The sequence below is a fragment of the Andrographis paniculata genome, unplaced genomic scaffold, assembly GCF_009805555.1.
Source record: "Andrographis paniculata isolate CXL003 unplaced genomic scaffold, ASM980555v1 Contig52END, whole genome shotgun sequence".
Taxonomy (NCBI): Eukaryota; Viridiplantae; Streptophyta; class Magnoliopsida; order Lamiales; family Acanthaceae; genus Andrographis; species Andrographis paniculata.
The window spans coordinates 3,791,991-3,810,034 of NW_026137587.1; the positions used below are offsets into that span (position 1 = coordinate 3,791,991).

An 18,044-nucleotide genomic window follows, 5' to 3' on the forward strand; every position below is an offset into this window, starting at 1 on the left:
AATCCAACAAATCCAAAAATATGTTCTTTTGGCATTTGTGTTGAGTAGCACACGTGTTACTATAAACAATACAGAATATACTTTAATATATTATAAATAACAGCATATACAATAGTTGATTATTCTCGTACAAGATACGTTATAATTATTAACTAACACTACATATTTTTATTACAAACAACACATGATGCATTTAATAAAGACGTGGAGAATCAGTATGGTGCTGATTTTTCAAATTAGATAAAGTAGTAGTAGTTAGGTATTGTTTTTAAAATAAACATTAAAAGATTATACCATTAAAGAGAATACACTAATGTTTACAAGGCAGTGAAATTAATTGTGTATGTCTAAAGTTGTTATTAAAACACAATTCAATAGAATTTACAAGTTTTTGTCACACGTCTTACATTCATGTGCACCTATTAATTATCTTAGTAATATTTTAGCAATAAAATATATATTATGTTAAAGGCAAGAAATTTTATAACAGTTAAGGGTTTGTTTGCCCTATTAAATATTTAGTTCAATAATGAGTGTAAAATATTAATTTTTTCTTAGAAATATGTTTTTTGGGAAAATGTGTTTTTAACTGAAGAAACACACCCAATATTTTCCATATCTTACATATAAAATAAAATAATATATATATATATATACTTCAATAGGAACCAGATTGAAAAACTACCATACAATATTCATGAAGTTCATTAAATTCACAACTTTAAACAAAGTACACTTATTGAAAAACCATATAAAAAAAAAAAGCATCAAATTTTAAAGCTGTAACATTTAAGACAGATCTGCGATATACTAAAATGGGAGAGAAAGTCGAACAAATTCATGAGATTTATATATTCAGTATTCACATTTTGAATTCATGGAAGGATACTAACAGAGAACCAGATTCATAGCCATAAACACTATCAAAAATTAATGAAGAGAGTAGCAGTTTGGAGCTATTCGACGCACCTAGTTCCCGGGAGATGCGCAATAGAAGGAATCAGAAAAATGTGTCGTCTCTGTGTCGCTGCTATTGATGTGTATATGTAGAAGCCGGATATATATATATATATATGACACGATTTGTGGTGGTTATACAGTGACGGTGAATAAGTAGAACTTGAGCACCAGAGCAAGGGCGAGCTGCAGCAAGAAGATTGCCACAACAATTAGGAACCAACTTTCACCTGCGGATTTGATGTGGTTTCTGAGGTTGAGGGCGACAAATGATGCAGACATGAAACCAGCTACGGCTGCAATAACCCATCGGAAGATTTCTTGGGGAACAATGGATAAGCACTGCGATATATAAGCAAGTAACCGTGTCAATACATGTGATTGAATCACTTAAAAAGGAACAATGAAACGTACCAAAACATTTACCAATAAAATTTATAAAGGAACAGCTTTTACCAATATTGCGGTATTTTAAAAAATACATTATAAAATGATTTTAGCAGCCCATATCGATAAGCAGGCAGAAAACGAATGATTATAGAACTGAAAAAAATAGAATATATCACTAATTAGCTAGATATTCCGTAAGTACATTATGGAAAAAGACCATACATCAAAATGAGCTATATATGATGCATTCGTAAACCAGTGCTACCAAAAATGTGGGGGAAATGCAAACATGTATCTTACCAATGCGGGAATGAAGACAAACAGTGAGTAACCGTAGAGACAAAGCAATTGAGCCAAGCCAGATGGAGCAGAGAAGTACTTGAGGATTATATACAATACGAGGGGAACTGCGGTGACATAGCCATAGAATAAACCAGCGGACCAAGTCAGAAGATTGATATCATAGTCCCATTCCTTTTTTTGCAGCTTGTGTGCTATGTAGGTAACAAATGTTCCAATTGAAGCTGCCACAAATATCAATGTAGTGCAGATCCAGAAAGGGCCGTACCTACAAGGCATGACAGGTTAAATGCCGCAACATTTGAAAACAAGGATTAGGGTGATGAATGAATAGTTGTTGTACGACTAAAAAGTTTAGCAGTGTAATTTCAGTAAAGATTGAGAGGAGGCACAAGCATAGTAGCACATGCTAAATGGAAGGCCTCAAATAAGATTGTTCCAGTACAGGGGTTGATACAAGAAATCATAAAGTGCAGACAATATTGATTTCGAAGATTGGACTGAGAAAATTGTTCATAAAAGAGCTAAATTATCATGCATTTTGGCAGGTATCTGATGTTGTTCACCATTCAACGGAAGTTTGACCCACAAATATAAAATTACAAATAAGTAGCAAAACACAGAAAACCTGAACTAAAATGTAGATGTTTATATATACTGAAACATACATCTACTTCATTATATAAGCCTTTATCCCACTGGGATTGGTTTTAAGTATTACGTGTTGCCAAAGTTACTTAATAAAAATAAAATGATGAGTCAAACATGCTCTTACTATATATATATATATATATATATACATATATATATATATGATGATATTTGATCAAACAGCAAATTATAACCTTGTGCCTACACAACAAAAGAACTTACCATTTGACACATGAAACATGAAGAATTAGACAAAGAAGGTGGCTAGAAGGGTGAAATATTATTTTCTAGAGATTTTAAGTAAGCTCAATTCTAGGGTTGAAAAAGATATCAACATCATTCATTATTTTCTGTTAATTAGTAAATAACAAGATAGCACACATAGTGGCAACCCTACAAACTCCATTAGAAATAATAATTAATAAACTGCAATAAAGCACTTTAATTAGCCTTCTTGTATACAACAGAGGGTGGTGTAGAGGGATGCTTCTAACATACTAATGACTTTGCATATATAAAGGCTATATGATCGTAATGTAGTGCATTTGTAAATATGTGTCTCATATAGTGAAACTTACAAGTCTGGGTTATCGGCAGTCTTTTCAGAGAAACTTCCATTGAAAGGAAGGAGTGAATCTTTAATCCTCTCAAGAACATCAGATGTGTCTACATCAAAATAGGGCCTGTATGCAGCAACAGTGAAGGACCGAAACCAACCGCTTTGCTGGGAGTCATCAGAACCAGATGCAGGTTTGCCAAATGTATCTGAAGTCAATAAATAAATGAGAAATAACAATAACATAGTGAGGGTGGGGTGGGGATGAGGAATGGAGATATTATGTAGGCACGAAATTGATACGTTTTTTTGATCAAATTGCATTACATCAGCCTGCCTTAGTTACATCTATGCTGCAATGCTGCAAACAGTGGATCATAGGTAGTTAATAATTAAATTCACCATTGCCTGAACAACTGATGCAAATGATCTATGCATCACAATCAAGTTTCGAAGATACTTATTAACTTCTTCTAATCATTATTGGTGAACTCATCAATTTAAATTCGAAGTGTTATCACTGCCTAAGCTGAATCCAGGTAAAAACTCCAAGACTAGATCACCACTCTACAAGAATGGGCTACCAAACTCTAAAGATCTACACAAACACAGGCAGATAGAGAATTGAATCCCTTCCATAATGTCAATACTTATCCAATTAAAAATGAACATCACCAATCAAATCCAGTTAAGAGATCAGGGCTTACTTATTAAATCTGAAAAACCATTCTACACTTAAAATTCACAATAAACTAAACAAAATCCACAAATAAGAGAAATACCATCGGCATCGCGAGGGGGAAGCGATGCACCAGAGATCTTCCCTTGAGCTCCCGCAGGCGGAAACGTTTGCAGATTCGAATCTGCACACAGCATCACCACACCAAAAATTGCCATCAAGCAAGTAAATCAAATCACCCCCACTACAAACATACACTGTAATCAAATCACCCCTACTACAAAGAAAATTCAACGTACCGGCAAACTTTACGGAAACGTGGGAAGGCGGATCTGCGACCGACTGCGACGACATCAAATCCCATCGAATTATTCACAAACATATAGCAGTTAAATCAGATCCACAATTAAAAATTAACAAAAATAATAGCATTACAGGAACAGATCCGGAGACGTTCTGATTGTCAATCGAGGTATAATTTCCGGACATCATCTTCGCTTCCTTCGATTCGATTCGATTGGAGTGTCGCCGGAGAATAGTCGGATTAGGAAAAATGTGCCCAGTCGGTGTTTGGACGAAAAATTAGGGATGTCTTCACAAACTAATAGTAATATTTTATTTTATTTTAATTAAATTTAAACAAACGAAGAATTATTTAGTGGGACCCGTTGAGTTTGCCAGCAATTTTCTTGAATTTTACTGTGTAAAATTAATCAAATTATGGTTTAACAAAAATGAAATAAATCAAATATCGTCCAGTCACATCAAAATGTATTATAACAAATATAATTATATACATATATTATAAAATATTTCTAATTTATATAAAAATAATAAAATATTTTTTTTATACTTATAAACGACAAAAGTATTAACAATTACTTTGCTAATTAGTAAAATATTACTCCCTCCGTCCCCGATGTCATGTTCACGCTGTTGTTTTTGTCCGTCCCACGTACCATGTCATTTTCCAATTACACACTTTAATTTCATTTAAAATTTTTTAATTTTTTTAATTTAGAATAATTATTTTCATTAATAAATTCTTAATTATCTACTAATTACACTCCTCCTAAAAATATCGTGTTTACAGTGTAGCAGACACGGTATCTGGGAAAGGGAGTATATTATTTAATCAAATGTATACTTTCAATTGAAAAAATATTTTGTTTAGCTTGATTTTTATTAATTATTCAAATATTATATTGAAATTTCTATTCAAGTCAAAATTTTATTTTTTAGTTTGATTTTGATTATAAATAGAATTATATATATATTTATTCAAATCAAATTCAAATAGCTGCTTATATATATACACACACTAGGTGTTCGTGACTAGCTATACTGCATATATTCAAATTTGTATATATAATACAAATTTGTATATATGGAAAAATTGTATTTTTATTATAAATTATGGTGATAAAAATAAATAAATTTAAGATTATATATAATTTTTTTATTTTTTAAAAAATCAATGAACTAAATAAATAAAGATAAAAATCTAAAAAAAGAAAACTCAAATGAAATTAAATACTATTATTTTTTATCTTCTATGTTATTGCAAATATAAAAGGGTAAACGACCTTTTTTACCACTTTTTTTATCATTTTAATTTCGTAACTGGAGTATGTTGTCTTAAAATAATCTTACAAATTTCTTAAATTAGTTTTCAATGCTTATGGGCATTTGCATAGCAGGCTGACAAACACGATGTTGGCCAGATTAGCACCACGTGGATAATTTTTACTTTTATTTCCTAATAAAAATAAATACAAATAAAATTAAATGTATAAAATATATTAAAAAATAAAAATTAACCATATGTCCGTCAGTTAGCGCCACGTGGCTGCTACGTGGATAAAAATATAATATAAAATATAAAAAATAGAATTAAAAATTATATTAATATATAAATTATTAAAAGTCACATGTAAAATTTTTATATTTAAGAAAAATAAAAATAAAAATAATTCACTTGGCGGACACGGTGATCTGGCCTACATATGTCCCCCAGCCTGCCACGCAGATGTCACCTAAACATTAAAGACTAAATTGAAAAAATTTTCACTTAAAATGATAAATGTTACCGGAATAAAGAAAATCAGTTTACTCAATATAATACAATCATATTATTAATTGGAGAAGAAGGAATAGAAGAATTTTGGAATAAAGAATTTGGTACCAGGGGTAAGACAAACTCGTGTTGAACCCAATGCGGCGCGACAATTCCAAGCATTATATGTGCCAGTTTGGCTACAAATTGCTCAAGGTTTTGATACATTCAACGGAGGTTCTGATACATAATTATATTAAGAGAATCTTGCCGACCTCATCGCTACTATCATGTAACGCTCATTTGAAGATGAGATACAAGCTTTAGAGCCTCCGATGTTTTCAAAATCATATTTGGAATACATTCGAATTGTAGGAAACATTATTTTCCACCGGGGATGGAGTTGCCTAACATTTCCATGTTGTCAAGTATTCGCATAGGCCAATTTATGGGTATATTAGGGGATTGCTAACAAGCAATTCTATAAGCGTTAGTTGTTTGTTGTGTCTTTGTTAAGCTATTGTAATAAATAGCTCGACATATGTACAGTCCAACATTAATGGATCGAATAGGAAAGAAAAAGAAATCTTGACTAGCATTAGATTTATAAAAATAGATTCTATAGAATAGACCTCATATGAAACCCCGAAGAGAATAGCTTCAATTGAAATTCATCTGTCAAAGATGAGATGAGAATTTGCATTAGTCATAAGAGTATGTGCAATGGTTATATTCTCCAAGCCTTCTCCCATCCATTGAGGTTTTTTTTAAAAAATTATATGGCACAATGACCTATTTTGAGAGGCTAGAAAAACAAAAAACTTTAGTTTGATTTAGTGCATGCGATGACATGACAAAGTTGCGAGAAAAAATATAAACGGTTTGTATTTTTTGTATTGAAAGTCTGCGTCGGAAAAAATATTACTGAGTATCGCAGTTATATTATCAATTAGAAGTTGTTTGAGTGTTTGTCCATTGCATTTTCTCTAAGGGCACTCACAACTAGAGCTGTAAACGAGCTGAACAGAGTCGAGCTTGTCATGTTTGAGCTCAGCTCGTTAAGGACTCGAGCTCGGCTCGTGTTCGTTCGTTAAGAGATACGAGCCGAAATTTTTGTTTGAGCTCGGCTCGTTTAGCAATTTTTATGTTCGTGTTCGGCTCGGCTCGGCTTGTTAAGAGAAATTTTATTTTATTTTTTTAATTCTTTTAAAAATATTAAATTATGTTAATAATAATTATAATTTTTATTAATAAATTTAAATACAAATATAATAAAATATAATATTTATAAAGATATATATACTTATTAATTATAAAATTATTAATTTAATTTTTTTTTAATAAATATTATCGAATAAGCTCGAGCTCGTTCGTTAACGGAACGAGCCAAAATATATATTCGTGTTCGGCTCGTTTAACTTAATAAAGAAATTTTTAATGAGTTCAAACAAGTCAAACTGAGCCAAGCTCGTGAACTGTTCGTTTGTTTTACTACTCACGGCGGAGCTGCTTAAGTGCATCAACATTGAAGACAAAAAAGAAAAGAGAAAATGCATTTGACACAAAAATATATAGTTTAATGCAATAGGATTTGGTTTGTTTGTTTTGTGAAAACAATCAATATATTTTTTCATAAAATTAATATATTACATACTTATTATATCTATATAATTTTGTATATTTTATATAAAAAATATCATATCAAATAATTTTATGAAACAAATAAACCCATCGTTTCTTTCAATATGGTATGGGCCATGGCCTTTTTTTCTTATTTAATTAATACTATGAAATTTATATTTACAATATATTATATTTATGTTTTGGAATTTATTTAATAAAATATTATATTAGAATTTGTTGTATATAATTATATTTAATATTTATAAATTTTATTAAAAAAATTAATTTCAAATATATTATTTTTGTATTTTAAATATTTTTTCAATGAATTAAACATTTGATTTGATATCTATTAATTTAATTATAAATCTTGTTTAAAGTAAACATATATTTACTAACGGCACACATAAATTAATTAAAAGTACAAATTTTAAATATATGAAAATATTCATAAATTTAAATGCAAAGTTATATGACATGATTAAAACTACAAACAATATAGATAATAATTTGAAAACACATAAAAGTATTCATAAAGTTAAATGCAAACCTATGTCATTTAATTAAAATTACACACGGATAGTTATTTAATTTTTTGTATTGATAAAAAATATTAGTTTTTCTTTTATTGAATATTATTATCTTCGTCCTACTTACCGTGTCCATCTTTCTATTTTTTTTTGTCTTACTTATTCTGTCACTTCCATTTTTTTTAAAAAAAAATTATATACTTTAATCCCATGTTAATTTTTTTAATTTATAATTTTTTTGTTTTTAATTAGACTAATGAATTATTTTAATCTATAATTATTTTTATTATAAGATAATTATTTTCACTAATACATTCTTAATTATTTACTAATTATACTTCTCATAAATTTATGTGTCTAAATTCTACGGTAAATGAGACACGGTAGCCCAGACGGAGGGAGTATAGAATTAAATACGATGAAAAAGTAGAATTTTATTTTCTTAATATATAAAATATTTAATGAGGTGAAAAATATAGATATTTTTGAAATTTTGATGTAGGTGTAAAATATAATTGGAGGAAAAAAAAACTAACAAAATACATGAGAGAGAATGAGAAGAAATGCCAAAGTGGATTTTTGCCTTATGCCTAAGGAAAATATCCTTCTCTCCTCCACCTCAACTAATAAAAAAAATCAATATATATTTTTTATAATTTAATTATATTTTTTATTTTTATATTTTAAAATTGTATAAATTTGTATTCTATACATAATGACATAAATATTAATATACTTTTATTTATATTTATTTTTGAAAATATATAATTTTGATATAAATATAAACATATATATATATATTTTTTGTCGATGCGATGCTGAAGAAATTGAATATGATACGAAGAAAGGAGAGTATGACATGATGGTGATGATGTACTTTTAATGAGTATCTTAGATGTAGATGGTCTAAGCCCTCTCAATAGCCGATAGTCTAAGGATTTGATCGTAGATAGAGACTCTTTCCTGTTTTACTTTACTTCGAAATTTTTTCATTTCTACATGATATCCTACTAGTCAATGGGTGAGATAATAAGTTGCTCAAAATTGAATTTGACGTTTTTATATCATATTTGATGCCTATTCATTGAACCAAAATATATATATCACTTGTAGCAATGGCTTGGTTATGAAATATAAGTAGCATTTGAAATTTGAAATTATTTTATTGAATTGTAAAAGATAAACATAATATATCTTATTAAAGTCGAAACAACTAGCAAGATTTTATTCTTCAGTTTCAACTTTGGGAATAACTATGGCGTCATTGAGATCCATTCTCCATTGAGGCTCTTCAGAAAAAAATTCTTCCCACCTTTGAATAAAATGCCTCCAACGTTGTTTCTTCTCCATCATCCACTCATTAGAAATTCGATATTTCTTCTTTAGATCAGCTCTGATTTTGAAAATATCAGACTTTCTTTGCTCAAGATCCTTCTCATGAATTGAAGTATTGATTAAGGAGAGGAACACCAAGTGCTCGTGGTGTTCCGCTAGGGATGAATCTTCACTATAGTAGCCTTTTAGGACCAATTGGTGGTCCGAAAAATTTGTCATCAAATCTTGTAATTCCAACCGCAAGTTAAGGAAAGTTTGTTCCGCAAAAGTTGAAAACTTATAGCATTTGTTCATTTCAATCAAGAAATCTAGGAGTGTTTTTGTTGCTGCTTCTCCGCATGGAAAGCCAAGTAAGAGTTTTGATGACAATGCGCTATACCAATCAAAGTTAGGTTCGCCTAGTGATGGAGAAGAAGTCGGTGAAGCGGGAAATGCAGGTGAAGTATCCATGGAAAAATTTTGAGGCTTATTATTATGAAAATTAGGGATTTGATATCTTACATGAAAATTGTGAAAGAAGAATATGTTCTTTTAAAGGCAAAAAAGACGTTAGAGTCATAAAAACGTATAACGGCTATTTGTGAATTTCAAATGTATTTAGTATGCATTAAAGATAAATCTAGACAACCTCAACGGTACAATTTTGAAGCTACTAAAATTAAAATTAATTAAAAAATTTTTATAATAAAATTAATTATTCTAGTATTCTAATTGGCCCACAGGCCAACTTACACTCGCTACGATGGATTGGCTTGTAGCGAAGGTAAGTTGGCCTGGACCAATTAAATATAATAATAATAATAACCGTCGTCATTATAATTTATTTTATTATATATTAATATTTAGTACTTTTTGTTTCAAATCTTTTGCTCTTAATATTTTTCGTTTTAATTTTTTTTTGCTATTTTTAAAAATTTGAAATATTTCAAAATATTTGCAGTTTTTCTTTATTTATATACATTCTTTTTTAATCCTACACATGTATCCTAAGGAGATCAAACTTCCAACTTCAAGCATGCTAAGTCCTACTCAACCGCATATTTATATATTCAAATGGGAATGGATACCAAAGTTTAAATTTATATATTTTATTACAAATTTTTAAACCACAATATAGCATAATACTATATAATTTTTATTAATATAATATAATTAAAAATTAAGTAAAAACAATATTAATTGTTATTGTGAATTAGGTATAAATCGGATCGGGTCTAGGTTTTATGTTATCTAATGACCTGGTTTTTTAGTTTCAGGTTATCAGATGAATCTAAAACTTTTCATTTTCAGTTTGAATTGATCCGATTTTTAAAAATTCAAAATGTTTTAAAGGTGGTAAAAAAAAAATAAGGCCTCAAATCAGACCAAAACATGGTATAAAATATAATGATTTGGATTTTAAAATGAGCTACAAAATATTTTGTGGCCTTGCCGACCAAGCACAATCCAATTTTTCAAAAAAATTATAGTTTAAATATTTTTTTAAATATATAATAAAAAAATTTAGTTATATATTTAGTGTTCAAGGTTTTAATTATCAATAAAAATATTATTTTATTATAATTATATTTGTTTAGATTAATATAATTTATATTTCACTAAAAAAATTACAATAAAATATAATTAAAATTAAAGTGTTTTTTTTTAAAAAAAAATTGAGCTAATCTTTTCCAGCACAGAAATCAGGTATTGACTTAAATTTTCAAATTCGATCTAAAATTGGGCCAAGCCTATCAGGCACAGATATGAAATGAACCGAGCCAATCTGTCATGAAAAAATTGGGCTAGTATGAGATTACCACCTTTAAAATATTCAAACCAAAATCTAAAAATTTTCAAATCAAATGAGTTTGTATTTTCGAGTTGAGTTCAACTTTGACAACTTCGAGATAGGGTCAGAAATAGTAGAGTTTATGCTGGAAGGGAGAATAACAGTTGTGACGGTTGTGGCGGTGACAACAGAAGTAGTAAAGGTGGTAAGACCTTGGCGATGTCGGCCATCAAATGAAGTTTGTCCTCGGTAATAAATAGGTTATTGGTAAATGAAATGGAATTCATTGTAACAAATATAAGGACAAAATATCAAGTTTTCTTTACAAAAATTACAAGAAAATTAAAGAAAAACAAATTGTTGGGGACTTTTGTTTGCGGATATATAAATTAATAGTTGCATTTCCCTAACAGTTCGAGTTTTTAGGTGAGACGATCATTCTGCATCCGATATGGTATCAGAGTCTGGCAAGGTCTCAAATTCGAATCTCACCGTCCCCATTTGCAGCACTTGTATGTGCAAGTTTCACATACCTCCACTTGCACGATGTCAAAAGGTCTAAGAAAGTGCTTTCAGGTATTGCTTGAAATACATCAAATGGTAGCATCCATTTGTACTAGGGGATCTGATTAATTATAACTCAGTCTATAAGCTTTAGTTGTTCATGTGTCTTTGTTAGCCTTGTGTTCTACAAGATTCTTTGCCCGCTCATAGCAATATAATTTTAGGTTATGAAATATGATTTGCATTTAAAAATTTAAATTATTTTATTGAATTGTAAAAAATAAAAAACAATAATTGTCGAAACGACTAGTAAGACTCAGAGTACAATTATGATATAAACAAATTATTCTTCAGATCCATCATTTGGGGTAGATACGTCGTTGTTGAGATCCATTATCCATTGTGGCTTTTCAGTACAAATTCCTTCCCACATTCGAAGGAAATGTTTCCAACGTTGTTTCTTTTCCACCATCCACTCGTTAGAATCTTGGTATTTATCCCTTAGTTTATCCCTAATCTTGAAAATATCAAACTTTCTTTGTTGTAGATCCTTTGGATGAATTGAAGTATTCATGAAGGATAGCGACACTAAGTGCTCGTAGTGTTCCGCTAGAGCTGAATCTTCGCTATGATAGCCTCTTAGAACCAATTGGTGGCGTGAATAATTTGCCATCAAGTCTTCTAGTTCCAAGATAAGATCATTGAAAGTTTGTTCGCCAAAAGATGAAAACTTATAGTATCTTTTCATTTCCATCAAGAAATCTTGGAGTCTTTTTGCCGCGGCTTCCCCACATGGAAAGCCGAGTAGGAGTTTTGAGGATATTGCGCCATGCCAATCAAAATTAGCATCGCCTAAGGATGGAGAAGAAGTAGGTGTAGCGGGAAAAATAGGTGAAGTATCCATGAAAAGTTTTCAAAGCTTATTGCAAAAATTAGGGATTCGACATTTATATAAAAATTATGGAAAAAAAAATCCGGCCTTTTAAAGGTAAAAAGGACGTCAGGATAATAGAAATCCATAATGGCTAATTGTAATAATTTTCTAGATAATGTTTATCCATTATGCGGTAAGGAGAAATCCAAATAATTTTATCGGCACAATTTTGATTCCATAAAAACAAATTTAATTTGAAATTTTTTACTTGAAAATTAACTGTTGAAATATAGTTCAAGTATTGAGACAAACTTTGGTTAAATTTGAAATAAAACCGTTAAAATAGATTGAGAGAGTTGGGTTGGCCCATCCTATATTACTTTATAAGAAGGTTGGGTTATATTTTTTCAAACTAGTTAAAATAAGATACGGCATTAGAGTTTCAAATAATAATAATAATAATAATAATAATAATAATAATAATAATAATAATGTAAAACATATTTATATTATAGTGTTTGGTCAGTGGTTTGGTTTTAAATTGGAAGTTGTATCAAAAGTGATTTTTTTTAATTAATATTTAATTTATGGTATAATATATATGATTTTTTTAAAAAGAAAAAAAAAATTCTTCCTAATTTTTTCTTCACATTTTTTAAAAAAATATTAATACACTATACACATTCACGTTAAAAATATCATATTAAGATTTATTTATGTTAAATAGTAAATAGTAGAAATATTAACAATTTTATTATTATTTTTTCTACTTATTATTATTATATTTTTTTTATCAATTTTTAAAATAAATTTATGCTAATACTCTCACTTTGGTTTTACCCATTTTACTTTAACATTAAAATATAATACCTTCTTAGTCTTTATTTCCACTCAATGATACATAAGTTTTCGAGTTGCAGTGAGTATAATTTTTTTACATTAAAATTTAAAAATAATAAAAATAACATATAAAACTTCAATTTGATATATTAATTAAATATGAATCAAATTTATATATTATAGGTATGTTTTAATTAATATCATAATGTATTTTTAATACGATACAATTATCAATGAAAATATACTCCTATAAATTTTCTTATAGAATATTTAAATTAACAAAAATAAATATATTTAATAACTAACAACAAAATTTTTAAAATATTGTAAAAATGAAATCTTAATAAATATATAATTTAAATGTCATTTTCTAAAACAATAATTTTTATATAATATTAAAAATATTTCTATTATTAATAGAATATAATTCAAAATAATTTATATATAAATCATTTAATATATTTATAAAGAATGACCCATATGCAGTAGGGTGTGTTTGTTTTAAAGATTTCTTTCATTTTTCGCTATTCATCCAAAAATATCAAATCAAATATTTATTTTTTATTTTTAATATTATATTCTCTTAATCGGTTTGCAAGAGTTACAATTTACTCTTTTGTCTTTCAACTTCAAGGAATTTGCGCAGTTCACTGCTAAAGGAGCAAAGAAGAGTATAACAGTAACAAAAACGAGTCTTCATAGGACAATTTAGTCTGTGATTTCTCTCTTTCTCCAGTGGGGCAAATTTCCGGTGTATACATTTGGTAGTGTCGTAAGTAGTGGAAGGGCGCTATCAGTTAGCTTCATATTGCACTTGACTTTGCTATCATCATGGTAGACTTTTTAGAAAGTATTGTTCTTGATTGTTGCACAAAAGAAAGACCTTTTGACCGGCGACTCTCCAAGCAGCTCGGCATTTATTGTATGCTCAGCCTCTGCCTTTATCCTGTGTTGGCCTCAAGGAAGGGAATTTAACCGAGACCTCGTTAATAGCGGCTTGGGGGTTTACGCACTGTCATCCACGGGCACCAGGGAGACACCCACTAAGCCTAAGCCTAAGTATTCCTCAATGACCGATAGCGTACAAGTATTGTGATAGAAAAGTGAAACACCTCTCACAGATGAACAAATAGTCCATTTTCCGTCAAGATAGGGGAAGGATTTCATTGGAATGAGTTTGTGGTAGATGTTTTTGACCGAAGCGCTTTCGGGTCTTAGTAGCTTATGAGTCAGATGCTTCTTACCTTTCCGATCCGATCTGTGGTATGAATTTTGATCTGACTCCAGACCCTCCATCCATGAGACCCGGGAAAAACGAATCAATGAAATTCGATGCAGTTAATCCTAAAAGACCACTCTTTCGTCTAAGGTGCCTAATCATCACACCGATCATTCGGGGGCAAAGAGGTAGGCACGAGAATTCCTAAAATGCGGGATTAAAAAAGGTCCTACACCAAGTAATTAATAATGTTGGAGTGCGACCAGGGAATATTGAATGCCGGCCCAGCTGTTTACCTACGTCTGCCAATTTCAACTAATAAAAAAAGTTCTTCCTTTTGTTGGTTTTAGATTGGTATTGTTGTTAGTCTTTGGTTTCTTGTTCTTTACCCCCTAAGGAACTATGGGACCTTCAATGAGCGGCTAAAGGCCATGATATGCAAGGAAAAATATCACTCATTCTTCCATTGGGGACAGGTGTTGGAGGAAGGTGGAAATGATGTCAAGTCCGCATGGCCCTTATGGGCTAAGCCATGGACTGGGGCTAATGTACGGCCTAACCAAAGCGTCACGACAAGATTCGGAGGCCGAAACTATAACGGTCCTAAGGTAGCAAAATTCTTTGTCGGAGAAATTGCAAAAATATTTTTATTAGTGTCTTATAATACTAATATAATGACATTTGCATAAGAAATTATACAAATATAAGAATATTTTTAATGTTAAATACAATGACGCAAAACATAAATGTAACTCTTGCCGGCAGACGGGGGGAGTATTATAAATTAATTTTATATTCAAAATATCACATCAACACCTATTTATATCACATCATACAATTATTTAAATTCAAAATTTTTATTATTCACATCTTAATCCAAAATCCAAAATCCCAAACAAGCAAACCCATATTACTTACCCTTACCGGCCAAATTTAGCTTGCAAAATTGAATTTGTTTTCAAACACGAGCCCGTTTAGTTTTTAACATGTTCTTATTATTTAATTGAAGTAATACGGGCATGCTATAGTAAATACGGCCGTATTTGTTACATATTGCATACTGCGTCAGTTTTTCTTATATCACGTCAGCATGTTATATTATAAATACAATGATGATACCAAAAATAACTAAAAAATATTACTTAGGATCACTTTTGATGAAAAAATTTCTATATGACTAAAATTAATTAAATGATAATTGAATGAGATAAAAAATAATCGATAGTTTTTTTTAGTATTTATAGATAGTATTTTTATTATTATTTATAGATAGGTTACATACACAAAATCACGTTTAATATCTCGCCCACAAAGTAATTAATTGGGTAATTTATCTACCGTCAGATCACACGCTGAAAAAATCTCAACCGTTGGTACTATTTCCAAAGTATGGTGTTGTGGGAAGTGGCACTTCTTATTACGAAGTACAAACTTTGAATCCGAGCATCATCAGTTTAATTGACGATTGTGAGAATGTCGAGCGTCGAAGACGATATAAAGCCGGTGGATGCATCGTCACACATTAGTCTCAAGTGAAAGGAGAAGTTTGTGGTTGTCTAAGCCTTAACTTGCTTTCTTCCAAAATCTTTTACATGAGCGCTTCCGATTATTGTTTTATTTTATGTTATGCAGTTTTTGTTGGTTCGCGCTGCGGTTTATTGCAGGTTGTTGTTCTCCGAAATTATGAAATGACGAGTAGTTGATAGGTACAGTTGTTCTAGGTTTTGACTCGCAAGCTTCATATGCCTATGCGTATCTGATCGTTTTATGTGCTGATGTTTGGTGGATTTATATGTTGAAAAGATCGCTGAAGCGGTTTTTTTTTTTTTGGGAACTTTTGTTTTGGTGATTGTTATTACAATTCAGGTTCATGCGATTGCGTTCGCTCGAGCAATTAATTGTGGTTGTTTGAAGCTAAATGTAGCTATGATCTTCACCTGAAACAATTAATAGTTTGTCGTAAATCTTATATTCTGTTTTATTGTTCTTATACACTCAATGGTATAAATTCATCTGCAAAGTCTTTCATTGTAATTGTTGTCTCAATTATCTTCTGAAAACCATGTATTAAATTAATGTATTGGTTGATTCTCTCGTTAGATATCCTCATCTCCTACAATATCACTGCAATCTTACTGTTGCAATTTGATACGGTCACTTCAAAATTTTTCTATATGTATGGAATCTATGCCGGTGGTTACTTATTTGATTCCTTGTTGTGTTGCAAGATGGGAGTAAATTGTATTTCAAAATTAAGAAGACCGTACAATTGAAGAAGCTCATGTTTACTTGCTGCAATCATCGTTCTTTGGATCCTAACTCCATTGCATTTTTGTTTGATGGGCGTCGCATCCGAGCGGAGCAGCAGCTAGATGAGGTTATTCCATTTTTCACTTTTCATGTCATTATCACCTCAAATCCAGTCCATCCATAGATTATGGTATCGCTTAATATCTTAAATGCAACATTGAGTTACTTATTCAACTATGTTTGTTCATCTATGTCCGTCAACAGAGCCTAGCTAATTAAACCGATTGTCTTAACATAACATATATATATATATATAATTATATGTTTTTGCAGTTGGAGATGGAGAATGGAGACGAGATAGATGCAATGCTGCACCAGACTGGGGGTGTAGGGACTTGTTATTAGCAACAATGTAGAGATTCTCTTGCTAGTCCTATCTTATCCTATTGTTCTATTAGTTTAGGTAACAAATATTGTGTATTTGTCTGTCTATGTTGGTGCCGCGTATGTTTCTTTTGATGGGTTTAAAAAAATTTTGATTTGAATTTGATATTAAAATAATGTATGATAAAATATTTTGTGAGAAAAAAAAAAAAAGCAATTTTTTTAAAAAATTGCAAAGTTTAAATAGTAAAAACTTTATATTTGAGATAAAAGAAACAAACTCCCAGTTTTGCTCTCTTTGTTCTTTTGGATTTGAAGATAATATTTTATTTATTGGTGCATTAATATTCCTTTGACATTTTACCATGATTATGCTTAAGTATATATTAATTTACTTTATTACGAGCTTTGTTTAGATAAAAGTTTTTGAAAGTTTTTGAAATTTTGAAAATTTGTGGAAAATAAAAAGTTAGCATTTGATTTGATATTTTTTAAGAAAAAAGTGTATTTGATGTGATATTTTTTTTTGAAAAAAATGAATAGTGTCAAATGAATGAAAATGTATTGACAATGTAATATTTTTTATATTTTTTTAAAAATTATTTGATATATATATTTATAATTCAACAAAATATTTTTTACAATTATTTTATAATATAAAAAATAATTAATTTTTAATATATTAAAAAATAATAGTAAAAAAAAATATAAAAATAATAATATATTAATATATATTTTTAATTATCATCTTATATATTTTTCAAAATTTTTACTGAAAACGATATAGTAAAAATTTTAAAATAATATTTTAAAAGTTTTACTATAAATTTTTAAAAATATATATAATGATGATTATTTAAAATATATATTAATATATTATTATTTTTACGTTTATTGCAATTATTTTTTTAAAATATTAAAAATTGATTATTTTTTATATTAGAAAATAATTGTAAAAAATATTGTTGTTGATTTATAAATATATATATCAAATAATTTTAACAAAGAAGTAAAAATAATAAAATAAATATGAACACGGGCACGATCAAAGCAACAACGGTCGTGTTCAGTGCCAGTCAATTATCTTAGAATTAAATTGATAATATTCATTTGAGTAGAACAAAA

At 29.4% G+C, this 18,044-nt stretch overlaps 1 protein-coding gene across 1 annotated transcript; it reads right to left on the bottom strand.

Annotated features, from left to right (window-relative positions):
* Positions 1–828: 828 nt before the first annotated feature.
* On the bottom strand, positions 829–4,123 carry LOC127254552 (uncharacterized). Its single transcript, XM_051279710.1, has 6 exons — positions 3,969–4,123; positions 3,833–3,875; positions 3,637–3,717; positions 2,877–3,063; positions 1,648–1,915; positions 829–1,299 (listed from the first exon to the last, which is right to left on the bottom strand). The coding sequence occupies exons 1-6, from the start codon at positions 4,023–4,025 to the stop codon at positions 1,093–1,095; spliced, it is 843 nt and encodes a 280-aa protein (XP_051135667.1). The 5' UTR covers positions 4,026–4,123; the 3' UTR covers positions 829–1,092.
* Between the last annotated feature and the right edge of the window lie 13,921 nt (positions 4,124–18,044).